This window comes from Oryctolagus cuniculus, chromosome 2, assembly GCF_051225735.1.
Source record: "Oryctolagus cuniculus isolate XC-2025 breed Fujian yellow rabbit chromosome 2, ASM5122573v1, whole genome shotgun sequence".
NCBI lineage: Eukaryota > Metazoa > Chordata > Mammalia > Lagomorpha > Leporidae > Oryctolagus > Oryctolagus cuniculus.
Genome location: NC_142868.1, coordinates 70,745,596 through 70,760,130, shown reverse-complemented (window position 1 = coordinate 70,760,130; position 14,535 = coordinate 70,745,596). Strand labels below are relative to the sequence as shown.

Here is a 14,535-nt window from a genome sequence, read left to right as displayed (position 1 = left end):
AGATTACACAGTCTGCTGTCAGGCCAAACAGACAATCCGTCACAATTTTAGAAGGTGGGGATGACGCATAGGTAGGATGAAAAAGGGCTCTTCAAATTCTGATGACTGCCTAAAGCACAATGACAAAGAATCTGAACTCATTGATTCTCACAAGTACAGACAGGCCGGAAATTAGTGTCTGAGCAGCCTGGCAGAGGCAGTGGGACCTCTTTCACAGGCTAGGGTTCAGTTCAGAGCTTCCGGGCCTGGAGAAAGCCTGTGCCTCATCCCTGTGCAGACTGAGGCACTGCCCTGGGGCCTGGATGCAGAGCCAGGCAGACTTAATGAAAACCAGACTAGGTCTGGCCTCAGAAAAAATTGTCCTGGATTTTTGGAAAATGTATTAAAGGAAGGAAAAGACTGTTAGAGGAAGTGTTTATTGTTAATGATGTAGAGGAAGAACTGCTTGGTTAATCTCCTGGATTGCAGACCACACTAAGTAGGTTTGGTCTGTGCAGTGCCATACTGATTGCAATGCTAGAGGAAGGAGAATTTGAGAATACAGTTAAAAGGCAAGTGAACTCTGTTTTGGGTAAGTGTAATTTTTCACATGGGAAAAATAAATTCAGTGCATGCTTGTTTATCAGACAGGAAAAGGATTGAGGGTTCTGGATCTACCAAGTCTAAGGACCCTCTGATTGCTGTGTTCCATCCAAAAAGGCTGTAGAGAACTGCTGGATTTCTTCCAAGAGATTTCAGTTGATACATAAAATGGAATTGTTGTGGAGTACATTTGCAGCTAAATATGTGGTATAGCCTGGAAACGTTAAAAGAAAAGCAAGTAAACAATGTAGCCTACATCATTGTCAGCTCCAGCACTGCTGACATTTTGGACCAGATAATTTTTTTATTGTTGTGAAGGCTGCCCTATGCCTTGTAGGATGTTTATCAGCATCCAGTACATCCTCTGCCTCTAAGCTTTGATAATCAGAAATGTCTGCAGACATTGCCAGATGTCCCCTTTGGAGCAAAGTTGTCCTATTTAAGAGTCTTTGTCCTGACAAAGACTAGGAAGGCAATATTGTTGAAATCTTCATAACTGGGGTGGGTTACACAAACTTACTCATCCTTGAATATTTAAAATAAGGAAGAATTTTTTGAAGCCTAATTTAAATTTTGTTAGTGAATTGAAATCTTCTCCTTCATAGTAAATAAGAATTTTGAGAATTAGCAGATGATACATGCTGAAAATACGAATGTATTCCAGAAAGATTTTGAGGTACTCTTGGGAAATTAATAACTGAACTGGCTAAAAATGAAATGAGTTGAAAGTTTCATTCCAATATTCTTATCCCATGAATTTTTAAAGATATTTTTACTTGTTTCTGTTTGTCCTTCTATTATTCCTTGTATTTTTCTCTGATGTGTATTTTTTTCTCCCCTTCCCAGGAAATATTGGAAATTCTTTTACAATTGATCCTATCTTGGGCGCTATAAAAACTGCTAAAGAATTAGATCGAAGTAACCAAGTGGAATATGACTTAATGGTCAAAGCTACAGACCAAGGCAATCCACCAATGAGTGAAATGACTTCTGTGCATATCTTTGTCACAATTGCTGACAATGCCTCTCCTAAGTTTACATCAAAAGAATATTCTGTTGAAATTAGTGAAACCATCAGCATTGGGAGTTTTGTGGGGATAGTTACAGCCCATAGTCAGTCATCAGTGGTATATGAAATAAAAGATGGAAATATAGCTGATGCTTTTGATATTAATCCACACTCCGGAAGTATCGTCACTCAGAAAGCTCTGGATTTTGAAACTCTGCCCCTTTATACATTGACAGTACAAGGAACTAACATGGCTGGGCTGTCCACTAATACAACTGTTCTGGTGCATCTACAGGATGAGAATGACAACTCACCAGTTTTTATGCAGACGGAATATATAGGACTCATTAGTGAATCAGCTTCAATTAACAGTGTGGTCCTAACAGACAAGAATGTCCCACTGGTGATTCGAGCAACTGATGCTGATAGAGAATCAAATGCTTTGCTTGTTTATCACATTGTTGAACCATCTGTACACAAATATTTTGCTATTGATTCTAGCACTGGGGCCATTCATACAGTACTAAGTTTGGACTACGAAGAAACAAGCATTTTTCACTTTACTGTACAAGTTCATGACATGGGAACACCACGTTTATTTGCAGAATATGCGGCGAATGTGACTATACATGTAGTTGACATTAATGACTGTTCTCCTGTGTTTTCTCAATCCTTATATGAAGCATCTCTCTTGTTGCCAACATACAAAGGAGTAAAAGTCATCACTGTAAATGCTACAGATGCTGATTCAAGTGCATTCTCACAGTTAATGTACTCCATCACCGAAGGCAACATTGGGGAGAAGTTTTTTATGGACTACAAGACTGGTACTATAACCGTACAGAACACAACTCAGTTAAGAAGCCGCTATGAGTTAACCATTAGAGCTTCTGATGGCAGATTTGCCAGCTTTACTTCTGTGAAAGTTAATGTGAAAGAAAGCAAAGAAAGTCAGCTAAAGTTTACCCAAGATTTCTACTCTGCAAAAGTTATGGAGAATTCCACTGAAGCCAAGACATTAGCTGTCATTACTGCTATTGGGAATCCGATCAATGACCCTTTGTTTTACCATATCCTGAACCCAGATCGCCGATTTAAAATAAGCCGCACTTCAGGAGTACTGTCGACCACGGGTATACCATTTGATCGTGAACAGCAGGAGGCATTTGATGTAGTTGTAGAAGTGACAAAAGAGCATAAACCTTCAGCTGTGGCCCACGTTGTTGTGAAAGTTACTGTAGAAGACCAAAATGATAATGCACCCGTGTTTGTCAACCTTCCCTACTATGCTGTTGTTAAGGTGGATACTGAGGTGGGCCATGTCATTCGCTATGTGACTGCTATAGACAGAGATAGTGGCAGAAATGGGGAAGTGCATTACTATCTCAAGGAACATCATGAACACTTTGAAATTGGGCCGTTGGGTGAGATTTCATTGAAAAAACAGTTTGAACTCGACACCTTAAATAAAGAATACCTTGTCACAGTCATTGCAAAAGATGGTGGAAACCCAGCTTTTTCAGCTGAAGTCATCGTTCCAATCACTGTTATGAATAAAGCCATGCCCGTGTTTGAAAAACCTTTCTACAGTGCAGAGATTCCAGAGAATATCCAGATGCACAGCCCAGTTGTCCACGTGCAGGCCAACAGCCCAGAAGGGTTGAAGGTGTTCTACAGCATCACAGAGGGAGACCCTTTTAGCCAGTTTTCTATTAACTTCAATACAGGAGTTATAAATGTCATAGCTCCTCTGGATTTTGAGTCCCACCCAGCATATAAACTGAGCATCCGAGCAACTGACTCCTTGACTGGGGCTCATGCTGAAGTCTTTGTTGACATAATAGTGGAAGATATCAATGACAACCCGCCTGTGTTTGTTCAGCAGTCTTACGCAGCAACCCTGTCTGAGGCATCTGTAATTGGAACATCTGTGATTCAAGTTAAAGCAACAGATTCTGATTCAGAACCAAATAGAGGAATTTCATACCAGATGTTTGGAAATCATAGCAAGAGTCATGATCATTTTCACATAGACAGCAGCACTGGTCTTATTTCACTAGTCAGAACTTTGGATTATGAACAGTTCCAACAGCATAAGATTTTTGTAAGGGCTGTTGATGGCGGCATGCCCCCACTGAGCAGTGACGTGATTGTCACTGTGGATGTCACTGACCTCAACGATAATCCACCACTCTTTGACCAACAGGTTTATGAAGCCAGAATTAGTGAGCATGCTGCTCATGGGCATTTTGTGATGTGTGTGAAGGCCTATGATGCAGACAGTTCAGACAGAGATAAGTTGGAGTATTCCATTCTGTCTGGCAATGATCATAAGAATTTTGTCATTGACAGTGAAACAGGGATTATCACACTCTCAAACCTGCGCCGGCACACCTTGAAGCCATTTTACAGTCTTAACGTTTCTGTTTCTGATGGAGTTTTCAGAAGTTCAGCTCAGGTTCATGTAACTGTAATTGGAAGCAATTTTCACAGTCCTGTTTTTCTTCAGAATGAATATGAAGTGGAACTAGCTGAAAATGCCCCCTTACATACCCTGGTGATCGAGGTTAAAGCAACCGATGGGGACTCTGGTATTTATGGTCAAATTACTTACCACATTATAAATGACTTTGCCAAAGACAGGTTTTACACAAATGAGAGGGGGCAGATATTTACTTTGGAAAAACTTGATCGGGAAACCCCAGCAGAGAAGGTAATCTCAGTTCGTTTAATGGCCAAGGATGCTGGAGGAAAAGTTGCTTTCTGCACCATTAATGTTATCCTTACAGATGACAATGATAATGCACCACAGTTTCGAGCAACCAGGTATGAAGTGAACATAGGATCCAGTGCTGCAAAAGGGACTTCGGTTGTCAAAGTTATTGCAAGTGACGCTGATGAGGGATCCAATGCTGATGTCACCTATGCTATTGAAGCAGAATCTGAAAGTGTTAAGGAGAATTTGGAAATTAACAAACTCTCTGGTGTAATAACTACAAAAGAAAGCTTAATTGGCTTAGAAAACGAGTTCTTCACTTTTTTTGTTAGAGCTGTAGATAATGGGTCTCCCCAAAAAGAATCTGTAGTTCCTGTTTATGTCAAAATACTTCCACCAGAAATGCAGCTTCCGAGATTCTCAGAACCATTTTATACCTACACAATTTCGGAAGACATGCCTATTGGCACAGAGATAGATCTCATCCGGGCAGAACATAGCGGCACCATCCTTTACAGCCTGGTCAAAGGGAATACTCCTGAAAGTAACAGGGATGAGTTCTTCGTGATTGACAGACAGAGTGGGCGGCTGAAGCTGGAGAAGAGTCTTGATCATGAGACAACTAAGTGGTATCAGTTTTCCATACTTGCCAGGTGCACTCACGATGACTATGAGGTGGTGGCTTCAGTCGATGTTAGCATCCAAGTGAAAGATGCCAACGACAACAGCCCGGTCTTGGAGTCCAGTCCGTACGAGGCATTTATCGTTGAAAACCTGCCAGCAGGAAGCCGTGTCATCCAGATTCGGGCGTCTGATCTAGACTCGGGTACCAACGGCCAAGTCATGTACAGTCTCGATCAGTCACAGGGTGTAGAAGTCATCGAGTCTTTTGCCATTAACATGGAGACAGGCTGGATTACAACTCTGAAGGAACTTGACCACGAAAAGCGAGACAATTACCAGATCAGAGTGGTTGTGTCAGATCATGGTGAGAAGGTTCAGCTGTCCTCCACCGCCATTGTGGATGTTACTGTCACAGATGTCAACGACAGCCCACCACGATTCACAGCAGAGATTTATAAAGGAACTGTGAGTGAAGATGATCCCCCAGGTGGGGTAATTGCCATCTTAAGTACCACCGATGCTGATTCTGAAGAGATAAACAGACAGGTTACATATTTCATAACAGGTAAAAAAAATTCAGATCAAATGGTTTAATTTAAAATTAAACTTTATTAGAAATACAAATTCTGCAGTATGAATTTTATGGAAATTGGAATGGAAAGTGGTGATTTTTAGTTACAATATCTAAAATAAGTAGAAATGATATCTTATATTTCAGATTCTTAGCAGAGTTAACAGTTGTTTCATTAAGCATTATTTTTTATGGCTCTGTTGAACTTTATACTTAATATATAGTAGCAGCACTAAAAAGAAATAACTGTAGATTAATAATTATTGTTGAGTCTTTATATTTTATTTGCTGTATATTCTATTTACCTTTTTTGTAAATAGCAGCTAATCTATGCCAAATTTAAATTAATAATTTTAATACTTAATTTTTTGAAACCATAACATTGTGTTTCTTGTTTACAGTTTAATTTTCTTGTTACCTGTTTCTCCTTTTATTTCAACAAATTTGAGTGTCATATTCTGTCATTGATTTAATAGGAGGTGATGCTTTGGGACAATTTGCTATTGAAAATGTGCACAATGAATGGAAGGTCTATGTGAAGAAACCTCTAGATAGGGAAAAAAGGGACAACTATCTTCTGACCATCACAGCAACTGATGGCACATTTTCATCAAAAGCTATAGTTGAAGTGAAAGTACTTGACGCAAATGACAACAGTCCAGTTTGTGAAAAGGTAGGCCCCTCTTTCCTAATGTGTGTGTAATAAATTAAATTTCTGTCTTAACCCTTTCAATAGGACTGTCACTTGATGCTGTGCTGTAATTAAAATGTGTTTCATGTTATAATTGCTTACTGTTTAAACAGAGGTGTTAAATGGGTGAAGATTTGAAAAAACTTAACTTTTGAGGAATGCTAAATAGGGCAAAAAACTCATTCTAAGAAACTGTAGATTGTGGTCAAGGTTACATGGTATCTGACCCTAAAAGTACTTTATAAACTCTTCATGAAGGGGTTTTCTATACCTAGGGAAAAAGTGACTGGGGGAGAGAGGCGGGATATTATCTCTAACAGATCATTTTGGGGGTACTTTTTGTACACACTAGAGAAACCGAGAGGTTAGTGATACGGCTCCTGCTCCTTTAAAGGAGCGCCTCATTTAATGAGAGAACAAAGTATAGAGCAAAGAAGGGCTCTTTCCCTCTGAAGCTTAAGTTGAGGATGTGACGGGAGCAAACGTGGTCACTGGAGCTACGGGGAGAGGAAGAGCCATGCAGAGACAAGGCTTAGGCTGAGGTCTGAGAGGGAGTGATTAGATGATCAAGAGGAGAAGTGAAAGGGCAGGCGGCGTGAGCCATAGTTGCAGATGTGGGAATGGTAACTTGGTTTGCCAGAAGTGGAGAATATGTCATGGGAAAGAAATTTGGGGAAGAGAGCAGTGAAGGTTCATTCCAGGGAATGTTTACTCTGTCCTAAACAAAATAAATTCTTTGAATCCTTTTACAATTCAGAGATGGAGATAACATGAACCAAGAGTTCCTTAATGAAGTTCAATTGGTGTTATTGTGTCCATTATTTAGATAAGGAAGAGTGAAAGATAATAGGACAGGCAGAAGTGACAGAAGGAATAAAAGGAGAAGCTGGTAGCGTTCAGTCCCTGCCCTGTGTGACAGGCTGGCAAGTGTACTGAGTTAAGGCTGATTTTAATATTGTTGGAGAAAGACCCTGGCAATGACAAAGATAAGCCTGGAAGGGAATTGGTTTTAGAGGAAGTATATTGAGTTTCATTTCAGATTTGTTCTTTTTAAGGTAATGAGATAATGAGTTAAACTGTTTTTTTAGAGATGGTAAGATAAGGATGGATATTAGGGGGAAATATGTAAACTTGGCAGTTTCTGTAGATAGTTGATAATGGATTTATTTGAGATGTTATCAACAAAATGGGGGAAAAGGGGAGATGGCTATTTCCAAAGGGAGAGGGAAGCAGAGACGGAAGACAGACAATGACACTGATGCAGTGCCATTGAGAGTGAAGGAGAAGAGAGTTTCTATGAGCTAGGGTGACAGGCAGAGTTGTGACATCACTGGAAAAGATGGGTGAGGCAGGTGGCAGACCATTTGGGTTCTGCGACTGACTTGGAGATGGTGGTGCCAGGATTGTGATGTGCATGGACACTTGAGTGGGATTCAAGAGGATGCATTAATGAAGAGTGATCTTGGGCTAGCCAAGAAGGTGGAAAGTGAAGGATGGAAGAAGAATGGTGAAGACTTGGCCAGGTGGAAGGGAAAGTGATGGTGAAGAGGGACAGAGGAGCTGGAGAAGGCTGCACGGTGAGGAAGCATGAAATAATATTGTAGCTGTGGGAAGTAACAGCTGCTCTCGCCGACATGCCTACTGAAGATTCAGCCATGAAGGGGAGGGGCATCTGAGGGATGAGGAGCTAATTTCAGATGTGAATATGTACCTCTTGTGAACATGGATTATGAATGGGAATAGATTACCTCTTCTAAAAACCAAATGTGTATATATTGTCACTTTTCACCCCTTTCATATTATTTGGAACTGATACAATAGTTTTGGGAATAACAAAAGGACACTAGATACTTGAAGTCATCAGTGTTGCAACATGTTCTGTGTCGTAAAATATAGCTCACCTGTAATTGAACTTCTGCTAAGAAAGTGAATTCAGGAAGCTGTTAATCTATTGCTCTTCGGGTTTCATTTATGGCATGGGTTCCTGAATAATTGGAACTGGAAACAGTAGTTGGTTAAGTTTGAGAGTTAGGGCAGGTGTGAGGAAAGGAATCAAACAGTAACAGCAGGGCTTGAGCCTTGCCTATCCTCTAGGGAGTCAGAGAATCCTTGTTTTCTCTCACAACACAAAGATTTCTTCTCTTCCAACCACAATTATTTGGTGGTACATTAGGAATAATCACATGCAATAGATTCCTATATTTGAAAATAAGTGGAAATGATGTAACAGGTATTTATTCTGTCTAATTTCTAGGTAGGTGAGGAACACTACTTAAATTTTGTCCTAAGAATTAAAACTGAGCTAAAGATGAAACCGACTCAGTGGCATACTCAGTGTTGTGTTGGTTAAATGTCCTGCCAGTCTCCTTCAGGGATATAGTGTTGGGAACTGTTTGCGTGGCATTTCCTTGTTTTACATGTGTACTGCATGAAAATTAGTTTTAAAAACTCTATGGTTTTTAATTGCCCGGGTTTTCTGTGGCCTAAGTTAAATGTCTTTTTCATTATTTCTTTGACAGCCAGGCTGATTTTTAATGTTTTTACACTAATGACATTGTTTGGAATCTTTCTAGACTTTATATTCAGACACCATTCCTGAAGACACTCTTCCTGGGAAATTGATCATGCAAGTCTCTGCTACAGATGCAGATATCCGTTCCAATGCTGAAATCACCTACACGTTATCTGGTGCTGGTGCAGAAAAATTCAGACTAAATCCAGACACAGGTAGTGATGTGGACTGACACACATAACTGTGTATTTTAACAAAATTATGTAGGGGGGTGATTTTAGATCATATATAAAATCTTAAATTACATTTTATCTTTTTCAAATTTATTCTGATGCTTTGGAATTGATATTTTAGAAATCTAAATAGTAATCGAGATTGTAAAATTTAGGGTGAGGTGGAAAGTCTAACATTGACAGTATTGCTACTTGAATTGAGGAGTTGAAATTTAGAAATAGCTACTAAATTTTTTTAAAAAGATTCAGGCATTAAAATATATCACATACTTTCTGTTTTATCCATCATGCTGTCTACTCTTAGCATATTTTCTTGAATTTGTGAACATAAATTTATAGTTTTATTTTCATAAGACAGAATTCCTCATTTTTATTCATTTTTAAATTGACTTTTGTTTCTCCTGCAATTTTGTTGAAATTGGGATCAGTTTTCTAATATTAAGCCTTTTAATTTTTCTTCTGAAGAATTAACTGTGAACTTATGAATCCAATTTTGGAGAATATTAAAAAAATTATTTGTTAACTTAGGTAGTTGTTTTTCTTTTGCAACACTATATGTAATATAAGAGGCCCCTGGCCTCAGATCTGTATGGCTTTAAAGAGCTAGCCTGGCAGGGTTTGAAAAACTGCTTGTAGTCCTTGTCTGTAAGCCTGCTGAACAGGGGTCTTTCTGTTTTCTACCTGTCGTACTCTAGTGGAGCAGTAAGCCTGTGGCTATAAAATAAATTAAAAATGTGTTATTTCAAAGGAAGGAAGGTAGAAAGGAGGATGGAGAGGGAGGGAAGTATCATTATATTTTTAATATTCTATCTATGAACTATGTGTTCCCTTTATATTATTAAAAAAGAATAAAGGAAATAAAGAAGAAACAATGTAGACTCAGTGTGCTCCTGCAGCTGTGAGTCTTGACACTGGTGACACTGTGCTCTGGAGGAAAGCCCTCACTCTGAAAAAGGGAGGACATAAGATGCACAGTTGCTGTTCACATCTTAGATTTCAAGTGAATTCACTTACTTTTGTTTGTTTTTAGGTGAACTGAAAACATTAGCCCCCCTTGATCGTGAGGAACAAGCAGTTTATAATCTTCTAGTCAAGGCCACAGATGGAGGTGGAAGATTTTGTCAAGCCAATATTGTGCTCACACTAGAAGATGTGAATGATAATGCACCTGAATTCTCTGCTGATCCATACACCATCACTGTGTTTGAGAACACAGAACCTGGAACACTGTTGACAAGAGTGCAGGCCACAGATGCAGATGCAGGTACCCTGTAGAAGTGTGGATCCTAACACTGCCCACTGAGATCTTGGGAATTTCTGTGTTGACACATATCCCAGATTCAGCCTCTGTAACTCTTTGTGCATGTTGAATAGCTCATCATGTGGGTAGAATGAAGTCATTAGGATACTCAGGGTTTTTTTTCTTTTAATTTATTTATTTGAAAGACAAAGTTAGAAAGGGAGAGACAAAAGAGATAAAGAGAGATCCTCCACTCATGTGCAATGGCCAGTTTGAAACCAGGAGCCTGGAACTCCATTCAGGTCTCCCTTGTGGATGGCAGGGACCCAAGTACTTAGGGAGGACATCTTCTGCTGCTTTCCCAGGCTCATTCGCAAGGAGCTAGATCAGAAGTGGGGCAGCTGCAGCTTGAACCTGTGTACGTATGAGACGCCAGTATCACAGGCGGCATCTTCACTCACTGTCCCTCAACACCAGCCCCTCAAGTCAGCTTTAATGAGTGTTTATAATCTCGAAGTTGCTCCTAGTGACCATACTGAGTCAGGTATTTATGGTGGCACTAAAATCAGTGGCTTTATTAATTAATATGGAGATTAATTATTATTTTGTGACTAAACCACTGGTTACATAAAGAAGTTTTGATATAATAGAAACATAACAAACAAATACTGTTGTATAAATTTCATAAATCTTTCAAAATTTTTTATGGGGAAAATAAGACTAGGATATACGTTCATACCATTTTGATAACAGAATAAAGTGACTTCTTCAGACATACTAATGCTGAAGGAATCAGAAGAATGGTAGAAATGTTGCTTTTCAAATAATTATCACTGAAGCTCAATAGTAAATTTCAGTTTAAAAGGTCTGTTAGGTACTATAATGTGGGCACCTGTATAAAATCTGTGAAATAATTGTTTTAATTCAGTATGTTGTTAATCTAAAACTTCGCTTTTTTCCAGATCATATTCATAAGAATTTTTAAATATGTGTACTTGCACATTCCCTTTTTAAATTAAGTTTAAATTCAGTGGTACAAACCCTTGTGATGTGATTTCATGTCTCAACAGGATTGAATCGAAAGATTTCCTACTCACTGATTAACTCTGCTGATGGACAGTTCTCCATTAATGAGTTATCTGGAATTATTCAGTTAGAAAAGCCTTTGGATCGAGAGCTACAGGCAGTGTATACTCTTACTTTGAAAGCTGTAGATCATGGGTTGCCAAGAAGGTTGACAGCTACTGGCACTGTGGTTGTATCAGTTTTGGATATAAACGACAACCCACCTGTGTTTGAATACCGCGAATATGGTGCCACAGTGTCTGAAGATAGTCTTATCGGAACAGAAGTTCTGCAAGTGTATGCGGCAAGTCGGGATATTGAAGCAAATGCAGAAATCACCTATTCCATAATTAGTGGAAATGAACATGGAAAATTCAGCATAGACTCTAAAACAGGTAACTACTAAATAAATGAGAGGAAGCCCTTTTTTCTATACAAAAGTAGATTTGCCTTATTATTTTACCTTTTATGAAGTGACAGTTCACATAAATATCAGTAGATGTCCTAAAAAGGTAGAAGTCAAGTTTTCTTTTTTGCTGTTATTTAAAGTGGGATTAAAAGTGATTTTAAAGACTTAAGACTATAGACCTAGTTAATAAAATACATTTCTGGCATATCCCTTATAAGCTACAAGCAAATTAACTTAAAATATAAAACTGCAGTATTGCATACCATTGGTTGAGTAATGATGTGTGGTGTTGCAAGTTAGTAAAGATAAGAGCAGGTGATAGTAGGGGACTTGCATAAAAAATGTCTTTGTTCCCCCGTATCAAATTCCTCTGAAGGAGCTTCCCAAGTGAAACAGTGGGTTCGCCTCTTTGATCTTGGTTTCCACAGTGGATATCTGATAGCTGATTAAATTGACTTCTTTATAATAGTTATGTATGTAACAGTTGAGATACTTCAAATCACACAGAAAGATTATCTACAAGGTCGAAAGTGATAGGACCTGCTGACTTTTGCTGCACAAGTACTTTTGTAGTCTAAAATAGCTGTGTCTTTGAACATTGTAAAAAATTGTTGCATTCGGATTTTGTGACTCCTGTGTGTGTCATGTAAAGAATAAATGTCTGGTGATGTTATTTTAAAACATTTTTAATAGATATCATGCAATTACTATTTTTAGGGCTCTTTTACCCCCTTCTCTTTTTGATTAGGATGAGCATAATGAAGTGAATTGGAAAGACATTAAAGGGATTGTGAAATCAGAAATTTCTAAGAATAAGACACAATAAGTAAAGGGATTTTTTAAAAGAGATTAAATAAAAGGATATATATCCCTATTTTAAAAAATATGGAAAGAAAAGGAAACTAAAAGGCACTAAAGAATTTTTTTGTTTTTTGTTTATTAAACTCTAGTGAAATGTTGTTTAGAAAAGATAGGAGATAAAATACATAAATGGTAAGTGAACTTTGGAAGTAAGAACTGAGTTTGTTTAGCAGTTTCAGTTATGATAGGAAAAAGTGTTGCCTTTATAAAGTATTGGGGAGGTAATTTTGATTTTCTTTACAGGGGCCATATTCATTATTGAGAATCTGGATTATGAAAGCTCTCACGAATACTACCTGACTGTAGAAGCTACTGATGGAGGCACACCCTCATTAAGTGATGTTGCGACTGTGAATGTCAACGTAACAGACATCAATGATAACAGCCCGGTGTTCAGCCAGGACACCTACACAGCCGTGATCAGTGAAGATGCCGTTCTTGAACAGTCTGTTGTTACAGTGTGTATTTTTCTCTCTGTGGTTTTCTGGATAGTTTTAAGAGCCTTGAATAAAATTGATCCAGTTTTTAAATTGACCTTATTTGAAAAAATTTGGAGATGAGAAAATAGTTTTTAGTCTATCAACTACTGACTTCATTATAATTTTCTCAAAGTAGACGCTATATTGGAAATTTGTCTTAACAGACTCCTGTGCCACCTTTAGCCGTCTCCTAAACAGAAGTGTGACATTTTCTAGGTTATGGCCGATGATGCTGATGGACCTTCAAACAGCTATATCCACTATTCAATTATAGATGGCAATCAGGGAAGCCCGTTTACAATTGACCCTGTGAAGGGAGAAGTAAAAGTGACCAAACTTCTAGATCGGGAAACAGTAAGTGATTAAATTTGGTTTAAATTGTTTACAGGGGCTAAGTGTGATCGTGCAGGAGGTTAAGCCACTGTTTGGGATGCCTGCATCTCATGTTGGTGTACCTGGTTCATGTCCTGGCTACTCTGTTCTTCTGATCCAGCTTCCTGCTCATGCATTCTTGGAAGCATTGGATGATGCCTCAAGTACTTGGAACCCTGCCACTCACATAAGAGACTCAGATTACTGAGTTCTAGGCACCTGGCATCAGCCTGACCCAGCCCTGGTTGCTGTTACAGGCCCTTAGGGAGTAAACTAGCAATAGAAGATGAACTGGCCCCTACCCCTCCATGTCTCCCTCTTTCTTACTCTCCCCTTCTCTGCCTTACAAGCAGATGAAAAATAAATAAATGCTAAAAAAACATTTTAAAAGCCTGTTTACAAATTCCCAATTTAGTAAAATAGAAGGGCTTTGTGTTCGTATATGTTGGGTGATTTGGTGAAGACCAATATGATGTTACCAGTCTTCTCATGACTGTAATTACTTGAAAAGAAATTACAGTATGAGAATCTCAACAAAGAACAGAAGCAATATATTTCATACTGATGAAGTTTGGGTAGTAAAAGTTTGTAGAAAGGGGCCGGCGCCGCGGCTCACTAGGCTAATCCTCCGCCTAGCGGCGCCAGCACACTGGGTTCTAGTCCCGGTCGGGGTGCCGGATTCTGTCCCGGTTGCCCCTCTTCCAGGCCAGCTCTCTGCTGTGGCCCGGGAGTGCAGTGGAGGATGGCCCAAGTGCTTGGGCCCTGCACCCCATGGGAGACCAGGATAAGTACCTGGCTCCTGCCATCGGATCAGCACAGTGCGCCAGCCACAGCGTGCCGGCCGTGGCGGCCATTGGAGGGTGAACCAACGGCAAAGGAAGACCTTTCTCTCTTTCTCTCTCTCTCTCTCTCTCACTCTCTCACTGTCTACTCTGCCTGTCAAAAAAAAAAAAAAAAAAAAGTTTGTAGAAAGGAAGAAGTTACTGTTGGAACCAGCATTCTCAGACCCTTCATGGAGCTAGAAGCTGAATTATAATTAATTGCAGAAATTTGGAAAACTAGAGGTTGAGAAAAGTGAAATTCTCTGTAAGGAATTACATGAACAAAGGCATGGAGATAGAACCTGTGGGATATATTTAGGGAGCTTCACCCAGTTGTATTGGAGTAAAGA

The 14,535-nt window shown here is 39.1% G+C and overlaps 1 protein-coding gene across 3 annotated transcripts in view; it reads left to right on the top strand.

Moving 5' to 3' along the window:
* The window catches only part of FAT1 (FAT atypical cadherin 1), a 130,999-nt gene that overhangs the window by 95,077 nt on the left and 21,387 nt on the right, over positions 1-14,535 (top strand). For all 3 annotated transcript variants that reach the window (XM_070068424.2, XM_070068423.2, XM_089325830.1), the window contains exons 10-16: positions 1,429-5,496; positions 5,979-6,175; positions 8,767-8,920; positions 9,969-10,202; positions 11,249-11,638; positions 12,757-12,971; positions 13,209-13,346. In XM_070068424.2, the coding sequence (XP_069924525.1) occupies positions 1,429-5,496; positions 5,979-6,175; positions 8,767-8,920; positions 9,969-10,202; positions 11,249-11,638; positions 12,757-12,971; positions 13,209-13,346 (5,396 nt within the window). The remainder of the gene's footprint in view (positions 1-1,428; positions 5,497-5,978; positions 6,176-8,766; positions 8,921-9,968; positions 10,203-11,248; positions 11,639-12,756; positions 12,972-13,208; positions 13,347-14,535) is intronic.